The sequence below is a fragment of the Lepeophtheirus salmonis genome, chromosome 13, assembly GCF_016086655.4.
Source record: "Lepeophtheirus salmonis chromosome 13, UVic_Lsal_1.4, whole genome shotgun sequence".
Taxonomy (NCBI): Eukaryota; Metazoa; Arthropoda; class Copepoda; order Siphonostomatoida; family Caligidae; genus Lepeophtheirus; species Lepeophtheirus salmonis.
The window spans coordinates 41035069-41048833 of NC_052143.2; the positions used below are offsets into that span (position 1 = coordinate 41035069).

Consider the following 13765-nt stretch of genomic DNA (forward strand, 5'->3'; position numbering starts at 1 on the left):
AAACCGGATAGGGATGATATTAAGATTTTTTGGGGTTGTGATACATCCTAGGCTTACCCTCTAAATGGTAAACTCTATACTGGAAAACCAGTATATGGCCAAAAAAACTGGTGAATATTGGGGTAAATACAGTTTTGGATCAGTATATATGTATGAAGGCTCTGGAACCATCGATAATTTATTTAGAAATATTGAACATCTGGGGTATGCCTTTAGTTAGAACAGTCAGAAAAAAGAAGATTCCTGCCAAGTAATTTGCAATCAAGAATGGAAAAGCCAGAGATTATCATGTATATATTATAACAAAATCAATGCAAGTGTAGAAACGATTGACAAAATGCTGAGCGAGTGCCTGTAAAATAATGGATAATAAACTGGCCTTTGGCATTTTTTTATAACCTGATCGACGTCACTGTCTTAACGCTGTTTATCATCTACATACATGGAAAACAACCAACTAATGAAAAAAGTACAAAGGCGAAAGTTTCTGAAATATCTTGCAAAATAGTTATGCATGCTTGCAATGAAATCTTTTTCTAGTAACTGGATCGTTATGAGAAACCATTATCTTCAAGCTGCAGTGGTAATGGTCTTTGGGGAGCAGAATATCATACCACCAGAAGGGGCAATATATTAGCCAAAAGTACTCCATGGAACTCGTGGAGCTAATACTTTCTTGGCAGTTGTTATATTTCCCGTGATCAGAAACAAAATTGCCGTAATCCCAGGAAATCTGCGTTACTTGTGTTTAGCCTGTTTGTGACGAACATTCAGAAACAAAAACTATATGTATGAATTATAAAACTGTCTAAATTTACCTCGAATATTCTATAATTTATGCCTTTTCCCTAATTAACTTTTCATTTCATTAATCACTTTAAAAGATATTTAAAAAAATATTGCTAGATTCAGATGCTATTTCGCTAAAAAAAATACGAGGGTACAATTGTACCCATACCGCCTCTAAGGGTTGTGGACAAAACTTTTCCCGCTTTCTCGGTAACTTGCCAATATTTCCCCCCGAAAGTTAGTGTATATAATGTAATGAAAAATTGTTGAGATTTTAAGAAATCTTAGAGCTCTCAGATGTTTAGAAAAAAAGTTACACTAACTTTAATATTAGAATGGGTACAATTGTACCCGTGCAGTCCAAGGAAGGTTAATATTGCCCAGATCTATAAGCGTGAGTACAAAAATAGATCTTAGATAAATCAAACAAAAATCACTGGAACAGGTAATATTGAGGGCATGCCCATTACAGTATGGAATAAGAGGTTTAGCGAGTATTTTATACAATTCTACCGGAGTAATGTTTTTGATAACACACTATTTACAAAAATATTTTATATTAATTATTTATGAATCTGGATTACTGCAACACATTTGACGTAATTGACATTAGATTAAATGGAAATATAAATTATAATTATACATAATATTATTTAATAATTTCATTATTTTGGCTTAGTAAAAATAGGATGACCTTATAAATTCATGAAAAATCTAAAATATATTTTTTTTAAACAAAGCAAGGATCAATAATATTTTACCATTAAATTAATGAATTTAAAAATATTAACTTTCTCTCCTCTAAGCTCTCTTTTCTTGAAAATCAAAATGTGAGTACTCTAGTTTAAGTCTTGACTTACATTTTTGATAAGTCTCCTTTTTGAACGAATCATTTACATACATTTGACAAATAAAATTTGTTTTATAGAGACATAAATCAAAGAACATGTACATAGTATAATATTTCAAGCATAATGAATTACATTGACGTCAAATCTAAAAGATTGAAAAGTCTGTGACTGAATGAGATGGATACATGATATCATGTTGAAACAACGGTTACTACGAGAATGTTTCCTGTTAATAATTGTGTTTTCTCTTGTTTTGACATGTGTGCTCATACTAATACTTGCTACCCTTCGAAAAAACGGATATTTGCCAGAAGAAATATCAGGAGGGTTTAAAAATCGAGAAGAATGTAGAAACTTTATGAATAAAAGATTGAATGCGAGCTCCCTAGCTTGGATTTGTGAAAAAGTTGTTGATATTAAATGGAAAGTGTTTTCCCCGTGAGTTTTGATTCATTTTTTTAAAAGTGTTAATTTTTTCTTAATCCTAATTATACTCGTATATATAAAAACTGTTTTGGCTTTGTTAGAGAGATAAATCATTACTCAGAGTTGGGTAAAAGACTCAATTCTGAACTGTTCTCCTTCGAAAGAAAAAAAAAGGACCAAGAGATATTTTCCAATCGCACTTACTTAATTTTAATATGGAAACATGGTCCTTACTTATCTAGAAGATTTCTTCGTTCCTTTTCAAATTCCAAGGAAAATGATCCTTTTCAATGTTGCAGTGTATCAAATTGTCAAATCACATATTCTGATGAAAAAATTCGATCTTCAGATGCTGTGGTTATTCATTTGCATCGAATAAATGTATGAGGAGTTAGAATCAATATGAAAAATTTTCTTCCTACATTATCGTTTTCTTTAATAGGGCCCGCATGCATTGCCATTGGAAAGGACGGCACTTCAAAGATGGATATTCTTCACAGATGAAAGTCCATATCATACTTTTCTAGAGTACAAGGGACCATCAAATAAAATTGCTTCTTTTGATGGAGTATTTAACTGGAGTATGACCTTCCGACATGATTCTGATATACCAGTTCCCTATGGACGAACCATACGAATAAAAGACACTTTAATACAGCCTGATATTTATTCCAATAAACCTAAATTCCTCGCTGCCATGGCGTCCAACTGTGGAGGAATCTCAAGACGATGGGACTTCATAAATGAGTTAAAAAAATATTTAGTGATTGATGTATTTGGTGGCTGTGGAGACTCTGATAAACAAAATGTTTGTCCTGGAAAGTTTACGTAAGCTGACTATCTATTCAATTTAGATGTACTAACTTATTGTTCTATTAACAGGAGAGACTGCCCTGCAATTGACCCTTACAAATTTTTCCTGGCCTTTGAAAATAGCGCCTGTAAAGAGTATATTACGGAAAAATTTTGGTGGAATGCATTAGCTAAGAAGTCAATTCCGGTTGTTCTTGGAGGTTTAAGTAGACAAGACTACGAAATGATTGGTATGCTTCGCTTTATTTAAAAAACATCCCTCTGTATTTTAACTTTTTATTAATTTTTAGCTCCTCCTAATAGTTTTATTCACGTAAATGATTTTAAAGGTTCCAATCCTCAAAGAGACCTTGCACTATTTTTGAAAATATTGAATGAGTCTTCAGCTTTTATAACAAATTTCATTTATGGAGACGACATTTCAAGGTTTTAAATGAACATGGATATTTTGGATCACCTGATCAACATTATTGTCGTATTTGTGAAGCATTAAACTACAATGATCCTAGTTTTAAAGTATATAATGATTTGTATAGCTATTGGAATATTATTAAAGACTGCAAATCATAGAAATAGAAGATATTTATTTACAATATTTATCATATTTTTGAATTAATTGAAAAATTTCAACATTTTTAAGGTATCATTGTCCCTGTCTATTATTAAAGTAAGCATTTTAAAGAATAAAAACACACTCTATTGAGTTTTTTAAGCTTTAAATAATTATAGCATTAATTTTCTTGCAACTTAATAGATGATATTGTATAAATTACAAGTAAATTTTTGAAGAAAAAAATCAAGGATTTTCCATTAAATGAACACTTTAATAACATAACATTAGAAAAATATCTGAATTAGTTTGTGAAAAAGTTTCGTATTTTGCATTACTCAATAGGTAACAAATAAACAAAATATTGAATTGAAAAATAATTTAATAACAGTTATTCAAATTAACTAGGAGTTTAAACAAATTTATGATATAAATTAACGGAAGATTTTAGTATAATACGGTTAACTTTTACAAATCACTCAACCTACTTTAAAATATGTGGAGATAGGTAATCAAAGAAACTTTTAAGACATTTTTGTACATACTTTTAGGAGAGCTCTATGTTCTAAGAAAAATTTATTAATAATTAATAAATAAATATTTTTGGAGGTTGATTACGTTGTAAATCCGTTTTGAAATAAAAACATACACTTATATTTAAGAATAACTCCATAATTTTTTCTGACATTAAAACATAATTTAGAAACACAATATTTAGGTGAATATTTGTCCTTTTTTTGTAGGATATATCTTCTAAAATGATTAAATTGTTTTATGATTTCTTAGAGAATTTTTTATAAAAAAAAAACAATACTTTATAATAGTCTTCTGCTTTAGAAAAGGAAATTAGTGTTTCTTATCCAAAAACACAACATTCATGCAGACACAATATTATGCTACAGATCAATAATAGGCTACTTCTGATAATCAGGGACTTCAAATGGCTTTTTGTCCTCATAGTGTCTATCAGAAAATAAAAATATAAAAGTACTCAAAGTTATAATACTAGCGGTAGAACCTGGTTTGCCCGGAGTTATTAGATGTCGACGAACATACAATTTTTGCTTTAATAATATAGGAGATAACACCCCGAACAAATTTATGAGCACACTCACACGCAAAGACATCTTTTACTAAAAAAAATGGTTTTGACCCACACGTAGCTCCTCACACCTCTTATAAAGTCACATTCTTTATTTTCAAATTTTATATAAAGTACTTCCCGTTTTTTTTACTTTTTTATTTGAGTTGAACTAAACACCTGCTAGATTGCATTCCTTTTATACCGTGCTCCCTGTAGAATGTACCTTTTTGATTCATGCAGTACTATATACATTATACAGTCTACCTGGTGACGTTTTTTCATACATACATACATAAATTGTTTTTTAATCGCTAGATGAGTCTTATGTTGAATCAATGTTGCTTTTTATTAGCCAGATTTATTTTTAAAAAGAACAGATGTTTCACTCAATTCAGTCAAATTGTATCAACTTACTGAATACTCAAATTTTATTTCATGGTGACATAATTAGATTCCCTAATTTCTCTTATGGAACATCTTTTAGATAGAAGGAACAAGAGTTGATGTAACTATAAATACCCAGGATTACAACTTTGTTATATTAAAAAAAATTGTTTTGATTTAAATAAAAGCCTGAATTTTGGCCTAACATTATAATTTCTTTTTTGATAACATAAATTTATCAATTTGCTACCTTTTCGAATTTGCCACTCCATGAAATATAATCGCAAATCTTTGCCCCCATAGCTTCTTTTCACCATAGTTTTGGAACAAATTGAGATACTTAACAACTCAATTGGATTTTGAATGGAAGTTTTGCTCTCCCAAGTCCCACTTTTAGTTAAATTATGTTAGTTTATAACATTCACTATTATTAATTATTTCTTTAATTTTGTCTATTTTAAAAAATAAAGAAGATAATTCGTTTAAAAAACATTCTGTCAAAATTGTTAAAGTTGTATCACAAAACCTTCCCTCCCCCTTCAAAAGAAAATCCTAGAAACTGCCCTGGAGGTCGAGTAACTCAAAAAATACCCACCTTAAGAAATCCTAGAATTTCTAAACAAGCAATATTAACTTAAAGTAAGAGAGAAACTATTTCTATAAAATATGATTAAAATACATTTATTTTTATAACGGTTAGCCAAACATTTACAATTGCACCTCGATGTAAACGTATATTGTTTATTACAAGTATCTATTTCCATAGGTGGAAATAAAATAATAATATTTTTTCTTTATTCTATAGGTAGGTATATAAATGTTAAAATGAATGTTCCATTGAAGAAATAAAATAAATATATATACAAGAAATTAACATTGCCTTAGTAGACAAAATACACATGTTCTGAAGAATGAAAAAAAGAAGATAATTTCCGGTATTTATTTTCTCATATTTGTGTCGAAAATGTGTATACTATTATGTATATACAATGTATAATATGCATGGATGTAAAAAATAACAATGGACTTGAATATGCATTAAGGGCTTTTTTTAACTATTATTAGGGTCTCAGCTTTAAGTAACACATATCATTCAAAGTTTGAAAGGAGACAAAAGTTATTTATTTACTCAAATAAGATTTAAAAAACACATTAATCCTTATTTCCTATCAATGTATAAGGATATAAATTATTCTAACCTATAAAAAAGATTAATAAAGTTTTTTTTCTAAAGTTACTCTACGGGGCAAAAAGAGATAATAACGGAAAAAAGTGTGATCCTTCCTTTCTTAAAATATAAAAAAATGATGCGCGCTATACGTGGTTCACAAAGTTTTGGTAGGTAACAAAATTTCAAAGAAAATTATAAAATGTAAAATAACTAAGAAGTATTCGGAGTATCTTTATTTACAAGGTAAAGAGAGTTCCGATTTTAATGTACCCCTTGGTACGTATAAATGAGAATGGAATCATCAGGAGAAAAAATCTGCAATTTTCCCTTGAACATATATCTTAGTTTTGTGTCGATATTTATCTAGGGCAGAAGACTGTATGTATAGTCCAGTTCAGTACTTATATCAGTCCTAAAACTTATAAGGTTTGGTCCTTAATGACGTCACTGAAACTGAAGGTCTTAAAGACCCATCCAAAGACTGGACCGAATAAATGAGGACTGACACATCAACTACAAATATCTATCAATTTATGTATTAAAGAACTGGTGTTGAGTTTCGGTCTGAAAACCCAAAACCCATCTGAAACAGTTACAATTTTAGTTGTAGCGAACTACTCATTCTGTCTTTTCAATCACTTAGAAAAATTGGGCCCATGACCAAGCAGTTATTTTTCTAAAGGAGGGTTTTGAATATTTTTTTTTTGAAATTTTCCGACTGGCATCTCATTTTTTTCCAAATTGAAGATGAGGCGACATTTTCGGTTCATTTTTGAAAATGTCTTCTTTCAATTTAAAAAAAAAATTACAAGGGAAAAAATCTGTCCGAACTAAAAAAAAAAATAGATCAGTCTAGACCAATTTTATAAATGGTCTTTTAATTACACAATCTTTTTTTTTGTTTTGTTTTTTTCAAATCGTAAACATTGGCACAACGACGTCATATTTAAAAATATAAATTATTTATATGAGGCAACGTTACTCCATTAGAACAAAAAGTTAGCCTGTATTTTGTTGTCAGCTGTCATTTTTACTAAATTTCACCCTTCTTTATCAGTGTTGATCGTTTATGTTCGAATTAGCTCTTATAAACCGGAACAATTTTTAACAATTTATTAAGTCGAAATTTCGTAGTTGGGAGACACTACCAACTGATTTTGGAGATATTTCTTTTATTTTTGGAAAAAGTTTCGATATACAAGAGAAATGACGAAGTGAAGTGTCCAACTCGAATAATTGGATAATAATTAGAGAAAATAAGTCCATAGAGTAAGACCAAAAAAATCAATCCTCGTTCTGAAAACCAATGGATTTTGGTGCAGAGTCTAAGATTACGTTCAAATATCGGTAAAAATCTGTCTAGAAAAAGTCATTTGATACCAAACCGAAAAATATCAATTTTGGACCTAGTTTTAACACTACTCATCACATTTCCTTTGAATAACCTTACACATAAGTCACACTACCACTTAAAAACTGATGAGGAAAATCCATGAGGAGCAATAGACTATTCGCGAGGTTAAGGATAATTGTGTGCTAATAACTATGTTTATGTTTGAATGTTTTCTTTTTGGATATACTAATGTACTATTTATATAGTTCGAGGTGAAGGAATGTATGACTTTGTATCTTAGATTGATTACATAATTATTTTGTGGCTGTGTTACAAGTTGGATGAATAAAGTTGTGTGCTTATTGCAAAATCTTACTAACCACTTATAGCTATTCTTAGATTGGATAATGATTACTAGACTTTTATAAAGTCTATAATTTTCTGATAATTATTCTAATTGATCAAATTAATGAAATAAATATATATCTTAAATCAAACGAGAATATTCCTGCTTGTCATTTTTGTACAACTATTTCATCGAGTAGCGGAGAAATACTTTTTAAATTAAGGGGAAGGATTCTGATAATATAAATTTAATAATTCTCTGGATGTGGGTGATAAGAATTGGGTAAGATACAATCTGGACATGCTTCATTTCTTTCTAAGTGCCAACTGAGCCCATAGGGAATACTAATATATAGCTATAAAGTAACTTAGAGTTACTAATGAGGCTCTAAAGGTAAATCTTATACTCAAAGTAAATAAAGTTGCTCTTTGTAATTAAAAATACTATTATACATTGGCGAACGAACAAAATTTTGTCTTACAGAACTATTCGTAAACAAAATTTGTCCCAAAGTTTGGTTCTTAAATATTAATTTAGAACGATTATATAATTGGAAATGATCCTCTTCTTCAGGAGCGATTTTAAGAGTGAGGTTTGAGAGAAATATGTCCTGTCCTTATTGCAAAAAAATTAATAGACAGAACAAAATCATAGATATATTTAGGTACTTTTTTGAAGAAATTGACTTTGAAAAAAAAAAATAGAAGATGGAAAGAAGAGTTATTTGCAGACATGTACTTTAAAGTGCAGTATACTTTTTGCATTTGGCAATCCGTATTACAAGAAACTAGTAATAAAAATTGTCATCCTTATTATTTTCATTCTTGAGGAGGAAACATATCAGAATTCATTATCATATAAAAATAAGTACCTTGTAAATACAAACTACGTATTTATTATTATATTATTTATTTATTTTATATTATTATAAGTTTTAGAAACGTGTAAAGTTGTATCGTGATTAAGTTTGGAATACATTATTGACTATTGATATTAAATTCTGGATCGCTGATAATAGTTATTAGTACCAAAAATGTATGGAGTTACTAAGTGGATTAGAGGTTTTTGTATTACGTCTTTGTAATTATGGAACTATAGTCCTGAAGACGTTGAAACTAGAACAACAAATTAAAAATCGAATTTACGAGAGGAATTTGGTATTATATACTAGTCACATAATCAATTCCAAATTCTGAACATTCCAATTGAATTATTGATATTACCAAGATTCTTATGTTCTGCAATATTCCACTTCATATCGTGAATCATCGAAATTTTGTTCAGTTCATTGAAATTTGTGCTGGAAAAGTAATTCCCTCACGGTTTTCCATCACTTAGGAAATTGAGTCTCAATGTAAAGAAGTGCAATCCAAGACAAAGAAAGATTCAAAGAACTTGAATGGAAGAGTATATTTCTTGCATTGAACGAAACTACAGACACTTGACAGGCATTTTTGACTGCAGTGTTGGTTGGTCCTTTAGATGGTATTTTTTGGGTCGTCTTTGCCTCATTAATTTGGAAGGTGTTAAGAAAGCCAACAATAAAAAGTATCAGCAAAGTACTAGGTTCCAATTTCAGAGGGGGAAAGACTGAAAATTTTCATTACCGATAAAGCATTATATTGAATTAAATCAGTTGAAAACCTTAAACAACATTTTCCGATTTTACCTGTCTTGCTCATGATCGTAACAAAATAGTGAGAGTAATAATATTAGTAGTATTAATATCAATACATCAAATTAAAAAAATTGGCTCCTGAAACCGTTAATCAAGATAGCAAATTTTTGTAGTACAAAAGTACTCATATCTTTAACTGTAATTTTAATAATGTTTTCAGTGTGATGTTAGACATAAATGTACGGAAATGATTCCGTTCGATAGAGAATCGCGTCAAGGATATTATGATAATGAAGTGGACCATTGAATTATTCAACTATGGAGATTGGAGAATCGCGTCAAGGATATTATGATAATGAAGTGGAACATTGAATTATTAAACGATGGATATTTACTAAGAAGATTTTGATTTGATTATCATATTTTGACGTGAACCTCCGTCAGATGGGGCTTATTTGGTACATTAATGTCCGACATGCCACTGAAAACCCTATCGGAATCAAAGTTAACAATAGGAGTGTTTTTGTATTTAAAAAACTCACTATCATGATTAAGGATATATGTACATCGGAGTAACTCTTCTTATGTTTTTCTTATATTCGGAGTTGGATTTGTCACATTAGTGTTTAGTTCCTTCCCAACTATGTCAGCGCTGCACACAGTTAATCTAATAAAACGTTGTGACAGCTAAATTGATCTCCTTTCAAGCATTCTTCAAATTGTCACAGTTAGCATCTTAATTTTCGGTTTCTTTTTTTTTTTTTTTTTTTACATACCAGGGGGACATATAATGTTCATCATTGGGGATTTGCATCCAAAAAAATACATTATTTGTTGGGGAAGACGAAATGAAATGAACATTCGCTAATGCAATGATAATGAAGCTTCGAATGAGGATTGATCGAATTTGGGTATGAATTACATTTGGAAAATTAAATGAATTTAAGAATGATGGATTGATGCTTGTAGTGCATTATATCTAAATTTTAGTTGTTTGAACTCATGATTAATTACATTATACAACAGCATTTTCGACTACCGGCTATGCTATTGAATCCATATATTTCTATTAAAATTTTCAATTGGAGTAAGTTTACCTCTTTTTTAAAAGTAACGTTTTGTGAGTATAATTTCGATTCAGAGTCATATTTTGAAATTAAATAACGATAAAGAAGAAGAAAAAAGTAATAAATATTGATAAAAAATATTCCAGTATTAAAAAAGTTAACTTATTTTTTAAATTATCTTGATTACAGTTCATACAAATGTGTCAAATCATACAAAAGTCCAGTTAAATGAAAGCGAATATATGTATAATAATTTTCTTTTTCAAATGCTTCATATTACAGTTAGAACAAAAAAAAATCTTCGACTACAACTTCAAAAGATTTGCTGTCAAAAAAAGTAAAATTTTCATTGAATTTTTCAGTTAAGCAAATAACTTTCTTATAGAATATTTGATAAATAAGTAATGTTATTTTGCCTGAGAATGTCTCGAAATTAAATATAATTAAGTTGACTATTTGACTAATTGTAATAAGTAATTAATATTTTAGAGGTGGAAAGATGAACTCCAATTTAAATATGCTTCATATCCAAATCCTTTGATAGTATTTACTCATAAGATATAAGTAATCTAATCGACTTATTTATATATAATTTCTTAACTTTACATGCTCCTAAAATATTTATATAGTGTTAATAGGATATATTATATAAAAAATCTTACTATACTGTGAACTCTTCTGTGATACTAATAATTAACTAAATATATTTATTATGATCTCTAAAAAAGTATATATCTATGTCCTATATTCATATATCATGAATTTCTGTGATTCATTATTATTAATAAAAATAAACTAATAGTCTAAAAAAATTGTTTAGAAATTGAAACATATTGTTCAACAGACATACAAAAAAAATATTTACAATAAAAGTTACTTAAGGGTTTCAAAGTACATCTCTTATCTCAACTCCTACCGTTACGAACATCTTAAAGGATTTATGATACAATTCAAATGTATAGGGTACTAAAAATGTGGTTCTAAATTGTTACTTTCAAGTAAATTTCCTTTACAATCCTGCAAATTTGTACTCCAAATGTACTCCAAAAACTTCGCTAACCAATTTTTTTATAGCATGAGTTATTATTCTAAGTGGATTTGTACGTACATAGATATGCATGTGAATCCGTAAATTATCTCTCCCAGGAAATCATAAATATACATAGATAACACAAAGAAATATATTTCACATAAATTGCATTTTTTCTAACTCCACTTCATACGTGATAATTGAACTGATTGTTTTGAAGAGGTGTTGCTTGCATTATGTTTGTATGATTTGGAACCATAATAACTTTGGTTCCATTGGCAAACGTTTGCTATATTATAAATATATGGTATTCAGGGGGTGTCTACGGAGGGTGGGCTGGAGATCCAGTAGCCCTGTCCCCCAAAATATACAAAAGAATAAATTCTTCCATTTTTTTTCAATAGATTAATTTTTATTTTTAAAAAAATTAATTTTCAATTAAAAACTATGAATTTTTGAAAAAAGTTTCAAAAAAATTTTAAATAAAAATAAATCATTTTTGAGAATAATTGAACCCTTTTAATACTGAAATTTAACTAAAATTTGCAATATATATCAATAATCACGTATGAAGTGTTATATTGTTACTCTTGGTGTTATTTACTTTTATTAAGTTGACGTAGGGAATCTTTTGAATCATTAATGTACCTTTTACCTATAATTCTTACTTGTATTGATCTTTTATTATTCTATGAGTACGTAACTATTTTACCTCTTAGTCTCTTAGAAATATATTTAGATAGTGAATGCTTGTACCCTTAATGAAATAGTAGTTAATGGAAACTTTTTTTCTGGTCTCTTGCTCTCCGGCCATATTTGTAATATTTTAAGAACACTACATCAAGTTTTCTTATCTAGCCAATATTCATTTTGAACTATTTTGAAAAACGCCACCATAAATGAACAACTTTACTATTCAACCTACAGGAGAAGTAAAAAGTAATCAGTAATCACTTAAATAAGTTCAAATAATTTGACATATTATGCATCAAAATTATTCTTGTTAATAATGGAACTCAAGCGAAAAGTCGTTCACTCTGGAAATTTTACATCGAGAAACTCGTTCGAATAAGATCTTCTTAAGGTCAGGACGTACTGATGAGCTGTGGAAATTGAATTTGTCTGACAATTTTGATCTTGAGTTTGAAACAAAAGTAAATGGTTTTTGTTGTCAGTGTGAGCATCCTCAATCATGAGATGAATATCTTTTGTCACGATATCAATGTACATATATTCGACTTCAACTACTTTTTTATCATTCTAATAAACGAAGATAGCGATATATTCATATTAATATTATAGTGACAAAATAAAGTCATGTATGTTACAACTTACTTCATTTTGACTTTTTTGGAGGGTTCAATTAGCAAATTGAGGCTTATGTTACTCAAAAAATTACGTTTCTCAGCTCGTTCTTGTCGATATGAGTCCTCTTATTTCACTTTTGACCAGGGAAAAAAAGAGATGGAACTGTATCAGGTATCAAATGTAGATGAGATCGGCCTCCAACGTATACAAGTATATTCTTTGACTCCTTAATAGCCTTTTTCTGAAGGCTTTGAGGATGATAGCGAAAAACAAATATCATATTTGGAATCAAATTCCAGGCTACAGACTGCCACACCACCTTCCAGATAATATATGTTTATTAAATATCAATTATATTTGCTGAGGCGGCTAAACTTACCTGGGAAGTACACGTGTTAGACTTTTAAAGGATATAACGAAAGAGTTAATCATTATTTCACATAACAATGAATTATTCTACAAAGGAAGATATTGTAGCCAGTGTTGTAATAAAATGTCTGCATAGGAATCCCAAACTTTCAAACATTTAATACAATTATTTATTTCTAGAATGGTTCTAGTTATTTTTCAGAAAAGGTTCCAAAATATTTAAGGTATTTCTTTAATCGTTCTTACTTCATATTTACAAATAACTGTGAAGTATGCATATAATCAAAATGATTAAATAACCTTCTGAATAAGCAAGGATATCACTATTTAAAATAATATGTCTTACAGTAATTTATTGACTCTATACTTATAAATATAGGAATTTTCCCTTAAAATTAATTGGATATTATATGACTGTGCATAATTTTACAATGAATATATTTAATATTATTATGCCGTAGTTTCATTATTGCAAAAAAAAAAAAATCATTATCACTATTTCATAGGTAATTTTCATCAAATGTTAAGTACGCGTTCAAGCGATCAACATATTTTATAACTTTACTTTTTAATTTTAATGAATGAAAAGAAAAACCTTTTTTTATTAATAATATTACTCCATAATT

The 13765-nt window shown here is 28.9% G+C and overlaps 1 protein-coding gene across 1 annotated transcript; it reads left to right on the forward strand.

Moving 5' to 3' along the window:
- Positions 1-1792: 1792 nt before the first annotated feature.
- Positions 1793-3809, forward strand: LOC121127946 (alpha-(1,3)-fucosyltransferase 7). Its single transcript, XM_040723532.2, has 5 exons — positions 1793-2078; positions 2168-2447; positions 2509-2894; positions 2949-3109; positions 3170-3809. Exons 1-5 carry the CDS (start codon positions 1813-1815, stop codon positions 3310-3312), a joined length of 1236 nt encoding a protein of 411 aa, XP_040579466.1. The 5' UTR covers positions 1793-1812; the 3' UTR covers positions 3313-3809.
- The last annotated feature ends 9956 nt before the right edge of the window (positions 3810-13765 follow it).

What these genes read in the sequence shown, in the direction of transcription:
- LOC121127946 (XM_040723532.2), top strand. Translation starts at nt 1,813, where the DNA reads ATGAGATGGATACATGATATCATGTTGAAACAACGGTTACTACGAGAA. An exon ending in AAATGGAAAGTGTTTTCCCC is followed by an intron (nt 2,079 to 2,167) that starts GTGAGTTTTGAT and finishes TGGCTTTGTTAG; the next exon opens with AGAGATAAATCATTACTCAG. An exon ending in GTTTGTCCTGGAAAGTTTAC is followed by an intron (nt 2,895 to 2,948) that starts GTAAGCTGACTA and finishes TTCTATTAACAG; the next exon opens with GAGAGACTGCCCTGCAATTG.